The sequence below is a fragment of the Chanos chanos genome, chromosome 1 (genome assembly GCF_902362185.1).
Source record: "Chanos chanos chromosome 1, fChaCha1.1, whole genome shotgun sequence".
In the NCBI taxonomy this organism is placed as follows: Eukaryota; Metazoa; Chordata; class Actinopteri; order Gonorynchiformes; family Chanidae; genus Chanos; species Chanos chanos.
The window spans coordinates 6,543,898-6,565,520 of record NC_044495.1 but is presented as its reverse complement, the minus strand read 5'-3'; the positions used below and the strand labels follow the sequence as shown (position 1 = coordinate 6,565,520).

General features: G+C 41.9%; 1 protein-coding gene across 1 annotated transcript in view; it reads left to right on the top strand.

The window, feature by feature from the left end:
- The window catches only part of fsip1 (fibrous sheath interacting protein 1), a 29,355-nt gene extending 10,063 nt beyond the window's left edge, over nt 1–19,292 (top strand). The window contains exons 9-10 of the mRNA XM_030787257.1: nt 7,880–8,035; nt 18,993–19,292. Coding sequence (XP_030643117.1) covers nt 7,880–8,035; nt 18,993–19,292 — 456 coding nt within the window. The remainder of the gene's footprint in view (nt 1–7,879; nt 8,036–18,992) is intronic.
- Nucleotides 19,293–21,623: the final 2,331 nt, after the last annotated feature.

Here is a 21,623-nt window from a genome sequence, read left to right as displayed (position 1 = left end):
AAGCTAAAGCTAGCTATAGCTTACAAACTCTATAGCTTACAAACTTCAGGTGCCGTTTAAAGGACTAAGTTTTGATTACAAATGCAATGAGTGGTGTTTTTCTCCTGTGCGTGACTTTCTCACATGTATACTGTGTGGTTGTGCCATGGCTGCTTAAATACACCGCCCATGCAGTTAAAGACAGACTTTATGAAGAGATCTTATGAAAGAGTTTTCCGTGTCATCTGGTATGGAGTGGTGAGTTTATGACTATCCTCAATGACACATGCTGGTGTAGGGTGGAGAGAGAGAGAAAGTGAGATGTCTGTGAATAGTCACTGGCTGAGTTTCAGGAGGATGTAAGATGGTGCAGGATGGAAGTGCTCTAATGGGGTATTGTCATTTTTTTCTTTCCTCCTGATGAACGGACAATTGAGTGGCGTGTCAGGAGGTTGTGGAGACTCGTGAACGTGACTTCAGGTGAAATATCATACCTGATTAGCAACCCAGCAAAACTGCAAATTAGCAGTTGATTAGCAAAAGTGTCAGTTCGCCTCAGTTTGCTTGGCAAGCACTTCAGAATGTTGTGTAGCAACCCCTGTGAGGTCATATTAGCACATTTTGCTAGCGCTGCGGGAAACTCAAGACGCTTGCTGCTCAGGCTAGCTCGAGTGTAGTTGAAACAAGCGGGTGAGTCAGACCTCTGGAAGAAACGCCCAGTTGACCATCACAATATGGTCACCATATGGACAGTTTGGCAGATTCAAAGAACTTTAAGCGTTCTGCGAACCCGCAGGGCGTCAACCCTTGAAGGTTTTCCTACATAAACCTTATATGCACTTTGGCAATGTTTAATACCTACTTGTAATACTGCTCAGTTTCTCTGTTTTTTTTTTTTTTTTTATGCATTTTCAGCTGACGTTGATATTAAAATGGTTCATTCCCGTGTTATTGTGTTGTGCCGTTGAGTTTAGGTTCGTATAATCCGATATGACAGGCCAGTGGTTTGTTTTTCAGTCTTGGTCCATGTCCTCGTCCAGTACTCAGTTAAACGTTTATTTCATCAACTCTGACAGTGATTCTACTCCAGATGGATTAAACAAAAGCCTAGAACGGGTTGTCCTGAAATCCTGGCAGATATTGTCCTTTCACAAGAATTGAAATCGAAGCAGAATGCGGAAAGCTGGCTGGTTGATGGAACAGGTGCCAAATGAGTTACCGGAGTCTCTAGCCAGAAATGGACCACAGGAGTCCTTCCCTCACTGAGCACCTCACATTGTAAAACCCTCTAAAGGATTTCTGAAGGAAATCGGCAACAACCATCTGAGATCCGCGTGATTGAAGCCGGACATTGTATTAGTTCTGCAGATTTCAACATGTCTCCCAAAATCAGAAGTTACAGGACTTTTTTTTTTTTATGTTTTGTTTGAGAACAATTTTAAATGAAATAACTTTGAAGAGAACAAAGAAAGGGGTTGGTTGAATGTAAAAGTATACAATTTAATTGAATACCTTTGGATCTTAACAGTATATAATCCATAAAACATGGACTTTTTGGCTGTGCTGGCTCTATGAGTGTGTGTGTGTGTGTGTGTGTGTGTGTGTGTGAGAGAGAGAGAGAGAGAGTTTATGTGTGTCCATGTATGAGTAAAAAGTACGACTTGTCTCCACACCCAGCCTAGGTCTGTAATTCCGACATACAGTTGCATGTAAACTTTTTTTATGGTGCTCTGCACTGTATGTTTCTTAATTCCAGGCTTTTTCTTTTTTGAAGACAAACCTGTTATTTAGCTTGAAGTGTTTCACCAGTTGTCTATCATCCTCAAACATATTGAATGTTTATGATAGTTTCCTAATGTGAAATAACATGGTCTCTCAGCCAACCCATACATGCTGTTGATTGATAGAGTTATAAGTTTAACATTTTAACATTCTGCGTGCTCCCTTGACAACCAAGTTTGGGCAGGAAATGCTTTCTGTCCCCTTACAACCCCTTTGCATGTGTTGATGTATGGTCTGCCTATCTCTGTGCACTTTTCTTTTCCCTAAACTGGATGTATTCAAAACAAATGGTAACATCATCACTGCAGATTGCTACCAGCTGAAAATATAGGTCAGATAATATTGTTTATGACTATTGTGCCACTTGCATAAATCTTAGGGACAAAAACGGAGAAGGTTTAATGGGTTAAACCCCAAGTTTGGACCAGATGCTTTGAATAAATATTAGGTATCATTGTTCTTTTTTTTTTGTTTCCTTATTTTTTTGTGCGTCAGTCTTTGGCAGAGACCTTGAATTGCTTGACAGTAGAGTAGCAATTGAGGGGATACAAGCTGGGAAACATCTTTGGAGCTGTCAATGCTCACCGCCGAGTTGATGGGGTTTCCATTAGATACGGTAGTGGAAAACATCAACACAAAACTTCATATTGGTCTAATCTTTTTTTGTTGTTGTTGTTGTTGTTGCTATTAAGAGCTCCCTTTGTTTTGTGTCTGGTTGTGAAGTTTAAATCTGCTGCTTTGGAAAAAACAAACAAAAAAAAAGTGCTCTTTCGATTTGTCATTAGCATTCGGATTTTAATTTACTTTTGTTTAGTTTGGAGCACTGAATAGCTTCATTCAAATGATGAATATTTACATATGGGCCTTTTTACTATTGACTTTGCAGTCAGCCTTCTGAGCAAAGAAAAACTGGCTCTGGAAATGGTGTCTATTTGTGAAATTGAGTGTGTGTCATGTTTTTTGGGCAGTCATTCTGCCATAAGGTTTTGATCTGTGGAAGCCTACATTGATCCAGACCACCCTCAGTCCCCCGAAAAGCACAGCTATGAAGTCCAGATGACCAGCTAGTTTATCTTCTAATACTTCAGGAATGTTTTGCAATCAGAGCGTCATCTGAGTCTTATCCAGTCTGCACTTGTAAAAAGTTGAAATCTTCTTCTCGGAGGGGAGAAAAAAGTTAGACTTTGATTTAATATCATAACAAGGTAGTTTGACATATGAGTGCGCGTCATTCTTGGCAACCACTCCCTACCGTTGACTCTTAAGATGCCTTTATCCGCATGAATGAGATATTGTTTGAAGTATTAATGGCTAAGCGGTTGAAAGGTTGTGAAGGGGTTAATCAAGGATGTGAAGTATGGAGGAATATATACAGTCAAATGTATTATTAGATTCGCTGATTTTTTTTTACCAGTTGAAGTATGTCACAGTTGGGTTGACATGCATGCGTGCACACACACACACACACACACACACACACACACACACAACTGGGGTGTTAATCTGAGATGTGGCCAGCTGCTGATGCTCCTGCTGCAGAAGTTTATTACAGTTTGTAGCGGGGCTGTGGGGAGCTGGTGGGGGGGCGGGGGTGGGGGGGGCTGGGGGGTTGTTGGCTGTGAGCATCCATCCACGTGGCACTGACTGAGAACTCAATGCTAGAGCAGCACAGAGGTTCTCACTCACTCTGCTCCTGTTTCCTTCAGAGCAAGTCCAAACTTCCTATCATCTGATCTCTAATACATTCAAAAATCTATACATTAAAAATGTATCTACAACATTGTTTACAGTCCGGTATGATGCAAATTGGGGATTAAGAGTAATATGAAAATATTGGCGAGATATGTGGAAATATTACCTTTTAAAGAAGTTTAGATGTTTAAAAATGACTTGTGAGCTGTGTAGACGTAGCTACAATTACATGAAACGTTGCTATGACACATTGCTATGATTACATAGATAAATATAGCCGGTGGAGTAACTCCATGTGTCATTTGGCCGCAGTTGATACTTGCTCATTTGGCCTTTTATCTGTGCTTTAGGTCACAGAGAAGATGGTCGTATCCATTTTTGTCAGTTTGTTTTTAAGGCCCACTTGTCCTCCACTTATCATTGGCAGATGTTTCTTTTATATAATAGTTCTCCACACGCTCCCTGTTCCAGTGACATATACAGAGGTGTTTTGTTTGTTAAACATTTCATGACAGGCCTATCTATACTATAGGCAGCTATTTGCTTGATGGTGAGAGCATTTCTGTTTCTTACTTCCAAGGAAACAACAGTTTAGTAACAGGAGTGGTACAAAAGTGCTGCTGTCTCATTTCATGGATTGGACTGTTTTACAATTTATCTTCAAAATCTTCCCGGCCAAGAAGGCCCAACAACCCCGAACTGTTTCCAACCACGAATCTTCAGATCATATATTTCATTATGACTCCAGAGTAAACAAGAGGTTCACAGGAAACAAGTTATGGCGTGTGTTGATGGAGAGTGAGTGCTAACTTGACCCATTTAGCTCTACCACCGATCATGTTCTTGCAGCCACTTTTTCTGTTTGTGCATCTGTGTCGATTGGAGTTCCGAATTCTCATTCTGGCTGGCAGAATGACAGCCCAGCCAAATCTGCAGAGCTTGTGTTGCGTCTCTGCTTCATCCGAGGACCGTCTTTTCCTGCTTGTTCACAATGACCAAATTCAGCTGAAGTCATCCAGCTAAAGTCCTGTCAGTGTGAGTTATTTTGATCAAGTGTAGGAGTCCCCGGACACAAAATCGAAGGTCAGATTAAAACTGACAGGATGAAATTTTGAATGTGAATTATTTTTTCTTTTGAATGACGTTTTGGATATGTTCACTATGCATGGTTCCATTTCAATGTAGCCCCATTGCGACGAGTGTCAGTATTTTGTTTGTTTGTTCCCTTACGGCTGTAGTTCTTTATAACTGTATTTGCGTGGGAAACTTCCCACAGCCCTTGTATTAATTCAGACATTACTTTTTAAAATCCTTACTGGAAGCAAAATCCTCATATGACTTATAGATTTAATGGTCTTGACTGCAAACATACACATGCCCTTTCGTGATCGAACATATGAAGTGCTGTACTGAGATTGCATTGATAGGATAATAACAGTATGTGAAAAATTCACCCCCGAGGTAATATAAGACGGCGTCTCACGTGCAGCCGGGATCATCGTGATCTTTCCGATTCTACCCCCCATTGAACTCTTAATCTGTTTTGACGGTGTGTTTATTTAAAAAAAGAAAAAAAATCAAAGCCTTTGGTTTGGCCTTCATACCTAACCTAGATTTCTGTCCTACAGATTAGCTTTGAGACTGTCCGTAGGTTGTCAAGTATCTTAAGTGTGAGAGAAGTTTGTTGTTGGCTGATTTTCTGATCACCTTAGAGAGAGCCTTCGGCGTACTGTTTGAAGTGCTTCGCTCCAGTCTGTTTTTTTTTAAGCTTCAGCTACTACACATTCCTTAGGTAATAAAAGTCAGATATGAAAGAATGAGGTTGATCCAAAGGGTACACAATTATAAAGCAAGGACTGCAGCATAGTAAGGTCAAGCCCTCGAAATTCACTACTTCTGAGAATTGATTTCACTAAGGATGGGGTATAGCACAACACATGGCGTATACTTGGTTGGAGTTATGTTCTTCTTTCAACTCAGAATGAAAGCAGTTAATAAGTCATTTATTGGCTGCTTCTTTAAGTGTAATATTGACTTAGAGCAGTGTCAGTATTGCAAAAAAAAACTCCATTTGCTCTGCATTTTCTCATTTTTAGCTCTGGAAGTTATTTTGCGCTGTCCATATGTTCACCAAAAACCACATGTTGACGATTATTTGTATTCGGCGGATGGTCATATAGTTGCTTAATCCTTGGAATTAAATTGTGATAGCTGTGCACTTTGTGAATTTAACCTAATTTTTTAACTGTTGTACTGAAATACCCTCATTAGCACCCCAGGGTATCTCTTCCAGTTACTGTGGCCTATTTAAAATGAGAGACTTTATAAAGAATACTCTAGTTAAAAATATAGAGAAAATGAGATATTGTTAGTAGATGAAATGTTTGTTCCTCGTTTTCTCAGAGACTTTTGTGAAACTCTGAATGCAAACAGGGCAATCTCTTCATAGCAGAATGTTTTTTTGTTGTTGTTTTTTTTCTCTCTTTTTGAAAATGTCTACTCAGTGGTCTAGAGGACTATAGTAAAGTGAGACTTTAACTAGTTTATTTTTCATTGGTAATTCAACATAATCTTTCCCTCAAAAGCGCTATGTCTGACTAACATTAAATGTTTGACTTTGCACAGAGATTTGTGAGAGACCAAAGTCAGGACTTAAATTTAGACTGTCAGCAGTGTGTGTACTGGAAAAGTATCATGCTTTTGTAGACCGCAGCACAAGACCTCAGAGCACAGCAGTAGTTAGCTGTGAGTGACAAAATTTAAACAGCCACCCTCCAAGTGGTAAGTCCAGCCTTACCCCATGTGCTGAGGAAACATATCTGCAGCCCTTCATAAGCTGTTCATCTCACGCAGAGAAGCTTCACTCTGCAAGTCCACTCTGTAAAGTCCTGCTGCCTTTTTACTTCCCCCCGTGTAATCAGAGGCTTATTTCTACCCGCAAAACAGGTCTGTATACTCCTCAGCCAATCAGAAAACATGTAGAAGAAAAAAAATGCTACGCTGTGTTGGGTTGTCAAGTCTTCCTTTCTCAGCCAATTTAAAAAAACAGCCAGTCTCCACCATTCAAGCTTCAATCAAAAGTGTACAGGGCTTATGGGTTGAGGGCCTGAGTTTTTCACCCCTGGTCTAAGATCTAAAGCACTGTAGCCATACGTATGAGCAAGCACAAGCCGTATAAGTTTTTTGTGACTTGAGAGCTATGTCACATCGTGAGCTTGAATAAAAAGGCAGGGGTTGAACCGGTATCTCCGGGGGGGGGGGGACTGCAAACCGAAAACAGCGCTTTAGTTGGCTTGGCTGCTTTGACAATGACAGAGGCTCCTCAGTAACACTGGAAACTTGGACCTCTGTGACGAAACTATTGACTCCTTTGGAATTTGGTCTGCTTTTTAAATTTGTTTTAACTTTTCCCACAAACTGGTAAAAATGAACACTGAGGTCAGGAGCCTCTTATTTGCCCATAATTTGAGTAAAATCTTTAGCTTATTATACGGAAAATGCTGTATTGTACTTGTGCTTTTAATGTATGTACTTTATTCCGTGCATTTCTATTGGATGAGGAACAAACTACATGTGTACCTTTGTGCCATATCTAAGTGGTTACAGGCCTAATTGCCCTTGGCGCACCCTCGCATAACCTGCGCATATTTTTCTGTGAGTATCAGTGCTGAAGCAGACTCTGATTCAGTCTGTAAGCCCTGAGGGGAGATGACCAGACAGATGCAGTCTCCTGCTTCAGATCACAGTCCAGATTCTCCCAAATGTCATAATGAAAGACTGGTGAGAAGAGTCTTTCTCATCTGTCTCTTCTCCAAACACACTGTCCTGGAGCCGCGAGTTAGCCCCCCCCCCCCCCCCCCCCCCGCCCAGCACTTCCCACTGACCCATTTTCAGAGGCTGACGTCTTCTTTGGCCCCCGAGCGCCACCGATTTTGCTTGCCTGCATCCCCCCCTCCCCCTCCGTGGACTCTTACACGTGCTCACCATAAATGTATGATTTACTCTAGACCCCACGAGGGCCTGTGGCTGTCTAACTAGACTCTCTCCAAAGTTTTTATATGGTTTTGAGTTCCAAAATGACCAGGCTTTTGCTGGAACTATCAACAGAGGACAACGAAAAAAAAACAAAAAACGACATGATGTAGAGAATAACTGTACCTGTAAGGTCTGAAATGAGAAGTTGCATTTTGTGCAATCCATAAAAATTATTTACTTACACTACATTATTGTCATTGGTTTAAGGGAATGGTTTTATTTACACTCTTCTGAAACACATTATTAGTCTCTAAGGAATGACGGACCTTTCTAACTCCATGTATGCCTGTGTGTGTGTGTGTGCGTGTGTGTGTGTGTGTGTGTTAGTAATAGGCAGTTGGGTAAGGTCATGCTGTGTAATGAAGCGTGCTGTGTGTGTGTTCTTGGTCAGGACAGGGAACTGGGCTCTGGAGGAGATCTGGGTTCTGAGTGCTGGTTACCAGGGGAACGGGTTCTGCAGGACATGAGGGAGAAGAGAAAGCAGGAGATTAGACTCAGGGAGATTCAGCAGCAGCTGGAGCAATTGGAACAAAGCCCAGAAATCATTGTGAGTTTAAAGGAACAGCATTCCCTCTCTCTCTCTCTCTCTCTCTCTCTCACACACACACACACACACACGCACACACACACACACACACACACACACACACATACACACACACCAAAAAAAACATTCCTACACCCCTAAGATAAACCCTGTGTAAAAATAATTGTTGAAAAAAATGCAGTCAAAATGAAACTGATTCATTTCATTCTTCTGTTAGTTTCAGGCATAAAAAAAATAAATAAAGGAACAATTGAGCATGATCTACAGAAATCCTGATACCACAGATAAGAGTTGTCCCATACAGGATATGACTTAATAGCCACTAGAGTGATATAACTGTAATTGTAGCCATAATAATAAAAGTGTTTTTTAATGCTTTTTTTTTACTACATAGCAAAGCCTGAGCATGACACAGCATTTATTTGTTCAATGTCCATTAGATTAGTGAAATCAATATGATTGATAAGATCTGTTATTCTTGAAATAGTAGTTATAGATGTGTAATTTCATAGCTTGTTCTCCTTGGACAGATTTTGTTGTATTATTTGTGAGGTAGTTAATTGGTTACCTTGATGCAGGAATTCCCTGTGGCGACTACTGGCTTCCCATTAGCTTGCTCTTCAAATTCTGTTTTACTGGGAAACCATTCAAAGCCACTTCACTCTTGCTCACTGACTTCCTGAACTTGACAAAGGCCCTGTTGCTTAGCGTCAAACGTAAAAATGTTCCGGAAACAAAGGCCGACAGATTTACGGACTTTTTGTGACTTTGGTTTGGTGTTCATTGAGAGTAAAGCCACTTTGACATGATTCTGCTGTGTGATTCTTGCAACAGGGCAAGATTTAACTTATATCCACACAGGGAGTCTGTGAGACAGAACGCTGATCATTTTCATGTTTTCAGAGATTGTTTCTCGCTAAGGGTTCAGTCTCACTCACCACACAGGCAATTACAATTCTTAGCATTGTTTTTAATTTCTTACTTTGAGAGAGGAATGGAAGTTAAATACATGTCTGTGGGGTTAAATATATGCATACACAAATTCTATTTAAAAAGTCTGCTATATAAGCTCTCTCATCCCCAGAGTGAAATACTCCGATTCATTCGGTGCCCTTTACAGGGGCTCAGATGTGATATAATTTTAACTTTTCACTCTTTCCTCCCTATTATTTCTCCTCTTTTCTCCCTGATTTGTTGCGCAAGCTTGTCTGAAGTCAGTCAAAGACTCTTCAACTTCATAACATTGTTAAGCAATGTAACAGGCTTGGAGGAGAACAGCATTCTTTCCTCCAAACCCGCAACGATGTGGGTGCCTGATTGTCAGTGACCACAGCTAAGTTAAGGAGGAGAGTGACCCAAGCTGACTCACCCATCCAAAGGAACGAAGCCAACTGCTTTCCCTCAGATTCCCAGCCATGGTTAGCAAGTGTGGCACAACTGGGGTTCCCAACCTGGAACCTCACAAGTAGGACGTCCCCTGGTGCTGTTGGATGGCGCCTTAGCCGGATACTGGTTTAACTATTATATCGTTCAAAGGGGAAGACAAAATCGAGTACAGTGACCTTTGAGAGCTTTGAACAACCTGTGAATCGGATCTGAGCCTCCCACATCAAAAACCAGCACTTCAACCATTAACGCTAAATGATCACAGAGCCATTGGCAGAGCTGCAAACAGAATGCCTTTGTACCTGGGATGATTACCCTACTGTAAGTGCTTAAGCGGCATACTTTGCAGTGCGGTTTCTGCAGATGTTTCACTTATGCGCGGTGTACGCAAGGCTTACCGCGATAATCTCTGAGAATATAGTTTGGTCCATCTCTCTGGGTGGTGAAAACAGAACCGTACGAATGAGAACCAACCAAAGGGGAGCGCGTGAAGAAGGAGAAGAAAAGCTCACAGTGTGTAGCTCCATAGTTTCACTGGACTCCTAATCGCTTGAATTGGATCGAGCTAGGCTTTCTCAGGCTGACCTCCAGACACTGCTGGCCAGCTTTAGCTACCATTCCTCTGCCACCTGGTTACAGTGGTGCCGTCAAGCCAAGCAAAGTTTGGCGGTGGTGGATGCCTTTTACATTTTGATTTGGATTTCTGTTCTGGTTGTGCAGAGATAAAGCACCCTTAACTGTTGCCAAGAACAGTCCTTTTTTTTGGACTAAAAGCACACACACAGATCCAGGTTCACCCAGGAGATTTGGGAATTCCTTTGTATTCTGTTTCTATTCAGTTTGTGGAACTATAATGTTGAACTCTTTCTACCCCAAAGCTTCAAAAGTGATATCCAAAGAAAACACACTCCCAGGAAGGCGCTTGTGTTGTGTCAGTCCAAAAGGTACTCAAATTTAGTATTAGATTTAGGTCAACCAAAAATGTGTTTAGTAGAACTAACTGAGGAAGAATTGCCCCATTAGTGGTCCATGTTGCAGAGCAGCTGGCGGTTCCCCTCTGACGGTTTGCTTTGTTCCCTAAAATGAGTCAGTTTTTGAGAAGCTCAAACAGCTTAAGAAATAAAATATCCTGATTACAGAGAGCCTCAGCATCATTCCCTGCAGAACGCCACCACAGGCCTCAGCTTTGGGAACGCGAGAGATATCGAAAAAAGCACACCCGCTGACGTTGGTTTGGGGTTAGATGGAAAGAGATGAATGGAGGGATTTAAGAACATGTCTGTGCTTACAGAAATGTCTGGGTTCACCTCTGTTAGCAGGAAAGGCTGAAATCGTACTTGATTGATGTGAGCTCCCTTGCCATGTTCAATGTTTCTCAGACGGATTGTACTCATTTTTACGAGGCTGTCTCGGTTTTCATGTCTCCTTATTTATTCACTCTTAGGGGTATTTAAGCCCCTGTATGATTTATCTGTCATTAACATGAATTGCAGCATGCTGAACTCTGTCCCTGCTCTCTGAAAACACGTTGTAATGCTCAGTGTCAGTAAATTCCGGAAAAAAAAAACAAAAAATGACTCTTTATCCTTTTGAATCACTTCAGGAGCTATTAAAAGGTAGCTCACATTTTAGAGGCATTGGAAACTGAGTTATGGGTGTTTATAAGCCTCAGAGATAAAAAAGTTTATCGTGCTTCGACTTCTGACTTAGCGAACAGACCCAGAATAATAGCTTTTATAGGCAACACTTGAAATTTGTAAACCGTGGTGGTAAGCTAACTTGAGATTTACAAGCTCTGCAGTGCAACTGCAGACTGTAATCCTCAACAGAAAAAAACACATTTAGAAACCACCTTAGAGCAGCTTCTGGGTCTCTGTAGGGTGTTTATGATACTATTAACACTATACATGTTACTACTGACAGCACTGACCTGACAATATCAAACTTTGTTCTGATTAATACGCAAGCAAATAATGTTAATAAATTTAAATAAATCACTAGAAGAAAGGAGAAGAGCAAAACAGTTGTTTTATTTTCAAATGACTGATTTTGTTTTCTTTTTAGCTCATACTCTGTAAGGTTAGCCAAGAAATGCAAATTGATTAGACTTGGATTAACTTTTGTATTTGAGTTTCTATCAGGATGGAATGAATCACATTTTCCCTCCACAGACATTGTACTGTAAGCAGCCTTAGCTAAGGAGTATGATTAATCTGTGTTTATTGAGAAAATATAAAATACACTGCAATATATGGCAAATGTTATACATAGAAAATAAATAACTGGCTTTTCGTTATAAAATTGGCCCTGTGACCGGTGCCGTGGTTTCTGTTAGCGAACGTGACCTGTTTTTAACCCTGGTCCGGCCATGATTGTGCTGTTTTTTTTCCCAGCATGTGAGTCCTTTAATTGTCATAATCATGCAGGGATTCCAGACGGTACCCAGCCAGTCACATCTGTACAGCATACACATACTTCTATTCTCCATCTGGGCTGGCTTTTTGGTCATTTTAATTTGACATTGATCAGAGCCTGTCTTCAATATGTGTCATATTTATTTGTGTCATGGTTATGTCAGACATGAATATGTATTTCATTCATGTTTTGTTTATCTGAACAGATTGGAGGTAGCACATGCTTATTTCCATTTTTTTTAAAGAGAGTCAGATTTAAAAAAAAAAAAAAAAAAAAAGAAGTCTGATTTTTTTGAAGATCATCAGATTGTCTGTTGTACTGAGTGTTTTAAACACAAAATAGTGACACGACTAAAGAATTCTAGGTATTTCCAGAATTTCTTAAAAGAATATTTTTTAATATATCAGTGTCAATGTGGTCGACCCCCCCCCCCCCATATTTGTGCTCATATTAAGGTGAGAGAGAGCATGGCTTGTTTAGTCTGAGATTTTGGACTTTCATCGACACGTTTTGGGGAAAAAATGTTAAAAGGTTTGCTGATCAAAACTGTTGATATAAGGCAGAGATTAATGACCTTACCCCTCCCATAACCCATTGTGTGTCCACAGCAGTATCAGTGGGGGACCCCCCGCCCCCAAAACACAGAGTAGTTGACTCATATCGAACTGTGTGTCATCGAGGAAATGTTTTGAATTCATTCAGGATTTATTTCCACCTAACACCTGTGACTGTACAGACCTCCGTAAAGACCTCAGTCACGTATATAGGCCTATGATATCTGTCTTGCTCTAATGTTTACTTCATGTGGGTATAGACTGGACTGGTGTCTGCTTGAGTCTAAGCAGACCTTTTGCTTTCTGCTAAACTCCTGCCTGTCATTTACACACACAGATTTGACCAGACGTGGTCATGTACACACACACACACACACACACACACTCTCATGACAACCTGTGATCTTGTGTCCTTGTAATGTTGTTGTGGAAAGTGTGTGTATACTCAGAGTAAGCCTCATTAAAGCTATAAGGAAACTGTTGGGTAATTTGAGGGTGTACCTGACTGTGTAGGTGTGTGTGTGTGTGTGTGTGTGTGTATTTTTGTACAGGGGTATGCGTCTTACTTTGTGCGTGTGTATTTTTTTACAGGGGTATGTGTCTTACTTTGTGTGTGTGTGTAGTTTAATGCAGGGTTGTGTGTCTTACTTTGTGTGTAGTTTCATGCAGGGTTGTGTGTCTTACTTTGTGTGTGTGTAGTTTCATGTGGGGTTGTGTGTTCTATTTTGTGTTTGTGTAGTTTCATGCGGGGGTGTGTGTCTTTGCTCAGAGCAGGTGGAGGTGTGATCTGTCTGTCTCGCTCTCTCGTGCGCGCACACACACACACACACACACACACACACATACAGACATACACATGCGCACATACCCACTCACTTTTCATAGATCACATCTGTCTCTCTCTCTTGGTCCTGTCATGTGAGCCATATATACATGCGCACACGCGCGCGCACACACACACACTGAGATGTATTGGTCTTTGACTGCTGCCAGCCCTGCTGTTTCAGAACGCTTTTTCCACATCATAAAGGTGAAGCGCTTTGGGTAGCCCTGGCCTTACAGAGGAGAGCCCGGGCAGAGGAATGTAATGTAGGCAGCTCGGCTGTCTTTGATCAATGCTCAGAAGCTTGCCCACCCTGGAGGACAGGCTGGGATGGGCTTTCTCCATAATGTGAAGCAGCCCAGACAGACCTCAGTCTGCCCACATGCATGCCAGGAGATCTTCCTATGGATGTTTGAACCTGTCAACAGTCTTCATGCTACGTGTATATCTTAAAAAAGGATTTGTCTTTCGCCATCTATGTTTCGGCGTACAAGGATATGTCAGGCTATGCAAAATCGTCTCAAGCTGAGGGATGAACTTTATTACTATATGTTGTAGGATTTGAAGAGACAAGGCAAGTTTTCAATGGAGAATTATCATCTCTCTCTTTCTCCATTTCTCTCTCTATCTCTCTTTGGTGTGAAGACTTCTGATGGACCGCTGCTGTAGACCAGGAGAGGGCATGGCTGACTTGTAACCTCACATCTCTGAGGTCTAATGTGTTTCAGTCAGTTCTGACTCAGTTCTCACAGTGTAACGCCCAGTCTTGCCTTGGACACCACATCAGCCAGACTCCAAATGAAATTAGGCAAGACCGACTGACTCTTGAATGAGACAATAGTAGTTTTATTACTGCGGTAGATTTCTGCTGACACCGCGCTGTTCTGGCCTTCAGCTCTTCCAGGATAACATCACAATTTTCTTTTATATGCTTCTTCTCCTTCTTTCTCGTTAGACTCAAAGAGTATTGGATTACATATTAAAATATTTACCGAAGTACGACACACGAGCTGTTCAGATGTAAACCTGATATCTTATACATGCTCACCCCCCCCACCCTCCACCCCAAAGAACTCCATCATGCAGATGAATCTATCAACAATGGCGTTATTGTATCTCAGCAGAAAGCTTGTGTATGAGACTAGAGGTGTTCATCTAAGGCAGAGGAGGCCAGAAAGAATTCCTCTCTTTATTAGGAGGCCCGTGGCCTCAGGTTAGCTTAGCCAGGAGAAAAAGCCAAATATGTGACCGTAGTCAGTGACCTTGTAACATGAGTAACCCACTCGGAGCTTAAACTGCCCTGGACGCTGAGGGCGGTAGAAGGGAAAAAAAAAAAAAAAAAAAAAGAAAAGAAAAAAAAAAGAAGAAAGCAGCAACGCCACCAGAGCATCGGACACAGAGGAACAGCGGGGAGGAGAGAACAGGAGAGAAGAGCTGAAAAGAGGAGAGAAAGAGAGAGAGAGAGAGAGAGAGAGAGAGAGGGAGAAAAAATGTCCTCCAGCAAGCCAACTGTGAGGAGGGGAGATGTATTACCCTCTGACAACACAGAAAACGCCACTCGATCCATTCATATAGACGTTTGGAGAACATAGTTTGGAGGTCGGAGACATGTGGCAGGGACAGAAGGGATGTTTTTAATCAGTTACGTTTCAAGGGGATAAATGCAAGTCAGGTTTTATGGGATTAAATGAAGGCTTGGTATTGCAGTGTGGGTTACCCCCTTTGTGAAATGAAGCATTTTGAATGCTCCCCCATAGAGAGAAAGAGAATAAGAAAGATAAAGAATGTTGGAATGGTGGGCCTTGGTTTAACAGAGCAAGCTTTAGTCAGCCGTCTGTGGATCAAATCCGCCCTTTCTATGAAGTCCCAGAGGCAGATTAATAAACAGACACTGGCTTTAGATGTGACAGAGCCAAAGCTCGTAAAGCTGTGACTTGTTTCACTCTTTAGAATAGGTTTTTTTTTTTTTTTCCAAGAACTTTCTTAGAAGTCAGTGAAACAGATTGCATTGGTGTAAAGTATCAAATCGCTCATAGTTGTCACATTACTCTTCTGACTCCTCAGGGTCGTTTCTTCAACAGGTGAATTATGTTTGGCAAAGGTCATGCGCTCCGCGTCCTGCAGGTACTGAATGCGTTAAGGGAGAGTCTGGACTGCAGCAGATTCATTGTGATGCTGCTGTGCGCTGCACACAGAAGGCAGCTCAGGATACGTCTGCCTGGCAAATGTTCCCGGTTCCCCTTATTTGTCTAGCCTGAGGAGACGGATCAGATGTGCACATCATGTGTAATGTAACAGTAACTGTCGCCTCTGTCTGTCGGCCTCGGCGTAAACGACTTTTTTAGGATGGGAAAATGATCATTTTTATTAGGGAAATACGAACTGTTTTATTTAAATCGGCATGTTTTTTGGTTGCTAGCCATTGTGTTTTTATTTGTTTTCAGCGCCTCATTTCTTATTCCAGTATTTGCATGTTTTTTGCAGTAAAACGCCCCAAAACTTGGTGGAAAGCAGTAAAAACCAGCGTGTGTCTCAGTCCTGCTGCTTGTGGCAGACGGCGGAGAACAAAGCTTTTCCAGTACTGAATGCACGAGTGTTGGCAGAGGCACGGGGAGAGAATGGAGGTCTGAGGTGAGAGCCGTGGAGCTTCGCACAGCTCTCTAATATTTCACAGCTCTCTGCGGATGCTGCTGGGCAGACAGCTAGCCGACCGCTAACGGCTGTGCAGTTTGGATACTTCCTCACGCTGGGAATGGGTCATAAACATCAAGCTCCTTTTCCGTGCCCAGCGCTGTTAAAGGAACAGTGCATTCGGTGTGTGTGTGTGTGCGTGCGCGCGCGCTTTCACGGCCAGACACATCTCTCATCTCTTTTCGCAACAGAGCAAAGACGTGGTGCGTTGTGAAAGACCGGAGCGTTGGCGCCGGTCCGATCTGTTGCACGTGTCATCTCTCCTGACCCAGATAAGCAAAAAAAAAAAAAACTTCTGTCAGTGTAGACATACGCCATATGCAGCGTGAAAACAAATCATTTTGATTTCTCTTGAATGGTTTAGTGTTTTCCTTCGGGCACAGTGTTATATGATTGGTTGGGATCTGGTCGCTGGCCTGAGTCTCACTGTAGTCAGTAGAACAGCGTGATTTAATGGAGATCGCCAAGAGTAGAGAACACACATCAGTCACTCAGTGACAGACTAGTGCCGTCAGAGCGTGTGTGTGCGCGTGCGTGCGTGCATGTATTTGTATGTTTCTTTGGATGTGTGTGTTTGTGCATATTTGTGTGTTTGTGTTTGAGAGAGAGAGAGAGAGAGAGAGAGAGAGAGATGAATGTTTGAAATTATTCTAGGGGTCAGACGTTTGCTGGGGTCAAAGTCTTTGGTCACAGTCATTAAAAATGATTTCCCCATCAGTTCAGGTCACGTGTCCATATTTTTTTCCTCCGTCTGGGGCACGTGTGTTATCTGTTAACTCTGAGTGAACATGTTCACTAAACACTAAAAACACAGACCAAAAAGACTGACTGCTGTGCCTTAATGGTTTCTCTGGGGCCGCTGATGGAGATGTTAATTTGGCTTCCAAGTTATTCCTCATGCGCTCACGTAACCACAGCTGTTAGACGCTATTATTCAGACCTATTTGTGTCCTGTTTAGACTGAGGCTTTCTAAAAGCCTTATTACCACAGGGGAGAAGGATGTGTTGTGTGTTTGTCTGTAGCTTTGTGTATATATGTGTGTTTGTCTTCTTCTGTGTGCTTGAGTGTGTTTATGTGCGTGCGTGCACATGTGTGTGAAGGTCAAGTTCACAAGCAAAGGGCAGGGTTGGTACCGACAGCTTTTAGCAGTGAGCGCAGCTGACGAGAGGCTGATGGCCTCCCAGTAATTACCAGACTGGTGAACAGGCAGCAACACCCTCCCAGTTAGAGCCTTAGGCTTGTTATTTAGCCCTGTAACTGTGAGTAACTGCAAACAGGTGAGACACGAATTGTCTGACACCAGGTTAATGTCAGGAACCCTACATAGGGGCAAGCTGTCCGTGAACAACTGGGAGGAACAACTGAACATCAGTCCCCGGAGAAAGGGGTCAGTGATTAGCGTAAAGCTTTGTACAGAGACGCCTTACGGTAGCCAAGATTTTCTGTGAGAAATCAGGAAGGGTTAGAGTCGTCGTGTTAAGCCGAGAGGATGCCGGTGAATGATTAGGTCTTAGACATGAGTCTGACTCGCAGTCAGGTGAGACAGAGAGACTCCTCGGTATCTCATCGAGAAACAGGATTATGTCAAAGAATGCTGGAGCTCCGGTATCAGCTGAGGGGATACTGGTGAGTGATTAGGTGTGTTAACACCGGCCAACAGCGGTCAAGAGACAAGGAAGAATGGTGATTTTTCTTCAGGCTCTCAGCAGTAGGTGAAAAGTGATGAATGGTCCAACACGTGTCTGCACTTTTGACTTGTTCTGGAGCCATATAACACCAAAACAGAACCTGCCATCCTTCATTAAACAAATTGGCCATGGTGGTGGAGGTGGAGGTGATGGGTGGGGGCAGCTGATGTGGATTTGTGAAGAGAGTTATAAAAAAAGTTGTGCTAGGACATCAGGCTAAGAGACTGGGGAGTCTTCTTACCCAGATTCTTTCAGGTAAACCTGACAGAGCTCTCAGTAATCCGTTAGGTCAGGGTAGCAGCTTGTAAAACAAGCTCGAGAGAAATGTCATATAAAATGTGGTTATGCTTTTTTTGGTCTGTTTTTATGAGAACAGCATGCTGTAATGTCAGTAAATGGACATGCCCTAATATAGGCCTTGCTTTTGAACGTGCGTGCAGTTTGGGGGGGGGGGGGGGGGGGGGAGTGGGGTGTGGGAGGGTTATAACATGTATTCATTTCCCACTGATTGATTTGAAGTACTGTGTATGTAACACTGGACTGCAAATTCAATTAATTCAATTGCCAGACCATGATTACTAACGCTGATTTCTGGAAACTTTCACATTTACCTCTATTTTGCCTTTTTCTCCCCCCTTCTCCTTCATTCGAAAAACACTCCTCTCATCAGATCGGTGTGCCAATTAAACGACAGTTTAAGGATGACCTTATCCATATCCTGTTATTCATTGTTTTGTTTTGTTTTGTTTTGTTTTTTGCTTTGTTTTTCCCATATCTTTCCAAAGTGCTTAGGGAAGATTCCTTTTCCTCCCAGATAGAAAAACAATCTGCGGTCCAACTGGAAGTCTTTGAGGGAACTGGAAGTGTGTTTTGTCTGTTGGAGCCTGGCTCCTATTTGGGACCGGACCAATGCGTGTAACATGAGGGACTTTAATGACAGATTGATTGATCATATGGAAGCAGCAAAGAGATATCTGCTAGGGAATTGGTAAACAGGTCCAGGAGTACGATATTGGTTTTTTTTTTTAATTTCCCTCAGGCTTTCTCAGATCCATTCATTAATTTTACTGAGGGACACAAGCAGCGGTTGGTTATTATTTAGCAGCTTCCCAATGCTGTGTCATGTGTCATCAGCTATTTAGACCAATGGGCTCATATCACATACTCATAGAGTTCTAAAGTCATAAAATGTTCCCTCTTCTGCTTTTCCCCTACAAAATAAGTGTTTGCTGCCCTAGCAACTCAGCCATCTGACTCATTGAAATGTTAAATTTGCTTAGGTGGCCTGCTCCAGGTCCAAAAACCATAGCTGATTTCCTCTCTCGTAAATCTCTAGATTGGGATATTATCCAATGAACAGGAGTACTCTGGTGTTTCTCTGTTCTGTGCTCAGCCCGAGACGCCAGTGCTACCTGAGGAACAGCTGAAGAGCCTGCTGTTCGAGTGTGAGCAGTTCCTGAGCAGAACGTCATGTTCGGCAATAGAAGATTCGTCACAAAGGGCCCTCTCTCTGCTGGACAGCCAAGGCTCCTGCCTGCTGGTCAGCAGTCCTCGCCTGTCAAGCTCGGATCTGTCCGAACTGCTGAAAGAAAACTGTGAGACCCCTGATGCCCCTGCTACCGTCCCAGAGTTGGATGAGCCCAACTCAGACACCCAGGAGTGCGGGAGGATGAATGGAGAAACGATAGGCTCACAGTAACAAATGAACAGGTCGAAGGGTATTACTAGATATTTACTCCCAGTACATCCCTCTGCACGTGGATAATATTATTGCAGGTTAAAATGTATAGCTCCACATCTGGACATTTGGTTCAGACCTGTACTGATGTCATTATGTAAATATACAGGGATTAGCTTGTTACATATCCCTCATTATAAAGTTTTTTTTGTTTGTTTTTTTTTAAACATACGGGAACCTTAGCAGGTTGGATGTGCACGAATTATGAGAATCGTTTTCAACAAACCAGTCAGTGTTCGGGAGCAAAAGTGTTCGTTCTTCTGTGCCATTTTTTTCCCCCTCGAAATGATTTCAGAACTGTTTTAACATTGGGTATAGTTTTGACATCAGCTTTAGTAAGTGTTTGTTTCATTAAAATAGAAACAAGATGTTATGCAAAAATCCCTCTCATGTTATCAATAAAATGCATCTCCAGTCAACTTTTTTGATGAGGACAAAATAAGACCAGATGGTAGAGTTATTGATGCCTTCATAGACATATGAATAAACAAAAGACAGTTATTATCATACCAGAATGGTATTGTCTCATGCACTTTTTTTTCATACTCAGCAGGAACTCAGACAGAAACTGGTTTGGTACTTAAGGTACCAATAAAGAGTGAAAACATGAAAGTTATAGTGGGACAAAGGAACTGGTTATGGGGACTCCAACAGAGAGGGCATTCCATGCATTCCTGCCTCTGAAGGTGTGCCCAGGGCTTCTGAATCACTGTAGTATCTTACAGAAAAAAAAAGTTTCTGGGCTTTTTTGTCTTTGCGGAGGGTGTGGGGGTGGGGGTTGGGGTGGTGGTGTGTGTGTGTGTGTGTGTGGGGGGGGGGGGGGGGTCCTCTGTCATATGTAATATCCCCATTGTTTGTTTATCAGGCAATTAAATGTAAACTGTTTTGTAAGTTAAGTTCATATAGGAACTGATGAATGTACTGTGTGCAGCCCATTTCTCTGACAGAAGTTCACTTGTTTTGGATGTAGAATTTAATAAAACATGGTTGTGTAGACTTTTGGAGCCTTGGACATTGCAGTGCCTTGCATGGCCATGTATACAACACTACGGTTTTGGTGTAAGTCACCATTTTTCTGTGCTTATGTGTTGAAACAATGCAGAAGCAATTCAGTAGACAGGTGAGGTGCCTCTAATTGCATCACACCTTTATTCTGTTCTTCTTTAAATATTATAGATTTGGCTACAGGTACTCCACCTTCAGCTTTTATGAGGTTTTTTTTTTTTTTTTTACCTCTTTAACAAACTTTTTTTTTTCAGTCTGTTTGTGCCCATCCTGTCCAAATGACATCCACATTATTATTTGAACGTGCAGAAGATAGGCCAGCCTATTGGTAAATTGTTATTGGAGGCATGAGCTGAAATGTTTGTGTTTCTGCTTGATCCGTTCCAGCGTGTTCCGTTATCTTGTTGCCAATAGTGCGTGTTCAGGAGGAAGTAGGATGAGAGTGTTAGAAACCTGAACTGGCACAGACACTGTTGACTTTGACAATCAGAGCATGTCCTTTTAAATAACTAAACACGATTCTATTTTTAGACAAAATGTGACTTAGCACATAGTGGGCAGACAAAGGTCAAAGGTGGTCAGGACGAAGAATGTCTAAGTTGGGTGAGAGTCGGAGTCCAAAATCATTCCCTTTGTGTTCTCAAATTGCTTCTAAGAAAAAAAAAGAAAAAAAAGCGAGAAAAAAAAATGAAATATGGTCTACAGAGAAAATGAAAGAGGAGAAATATTTAAAAAAAAAAACAAACTAGAATGCTCTACTCTTGCTCATAACTTTTTTTTTTTCTTGTTGGACTTCTCTTTGTCATTTCACTTGAGTTAAGCTCCATCGAGACGCTTTCTCTTTTGACTTTTTATGTCCAAAATCATTCACTTTGTGTTCTCAAACTGGCTCAAAGCAAGAAAGCTATGAAAATAAAATAAAATAAAATAAAATAAAATAAAATATGGCTTACAGTGAGAATGATACAGGAGAGATATTAAGAAAATGAAAATGCTCCACACTTGTTCACATTTTTTTCTTCGTTTTGTACTGTATCATTTCACTGGAGTTTAGCTCTGCTGTGGCTTCTCTGACATCCCTTTTGACTGTTGATGTTCTGCAGCGACTGTCTTTTGAAGCAGCAGGGAGAAGCTTTGAGACAAATGATTTATAACAAAGCAGAAGAAGGAGATGAATTGGTCGTTTAAGCTCGGGGCAGTAAATGTTTTCATAATTGATCATGTGTTTGTTTGGATATATCTAAGGCATGCTCGTCATGTTCCCAGTTAACTGCGGTTTAGTGTGAA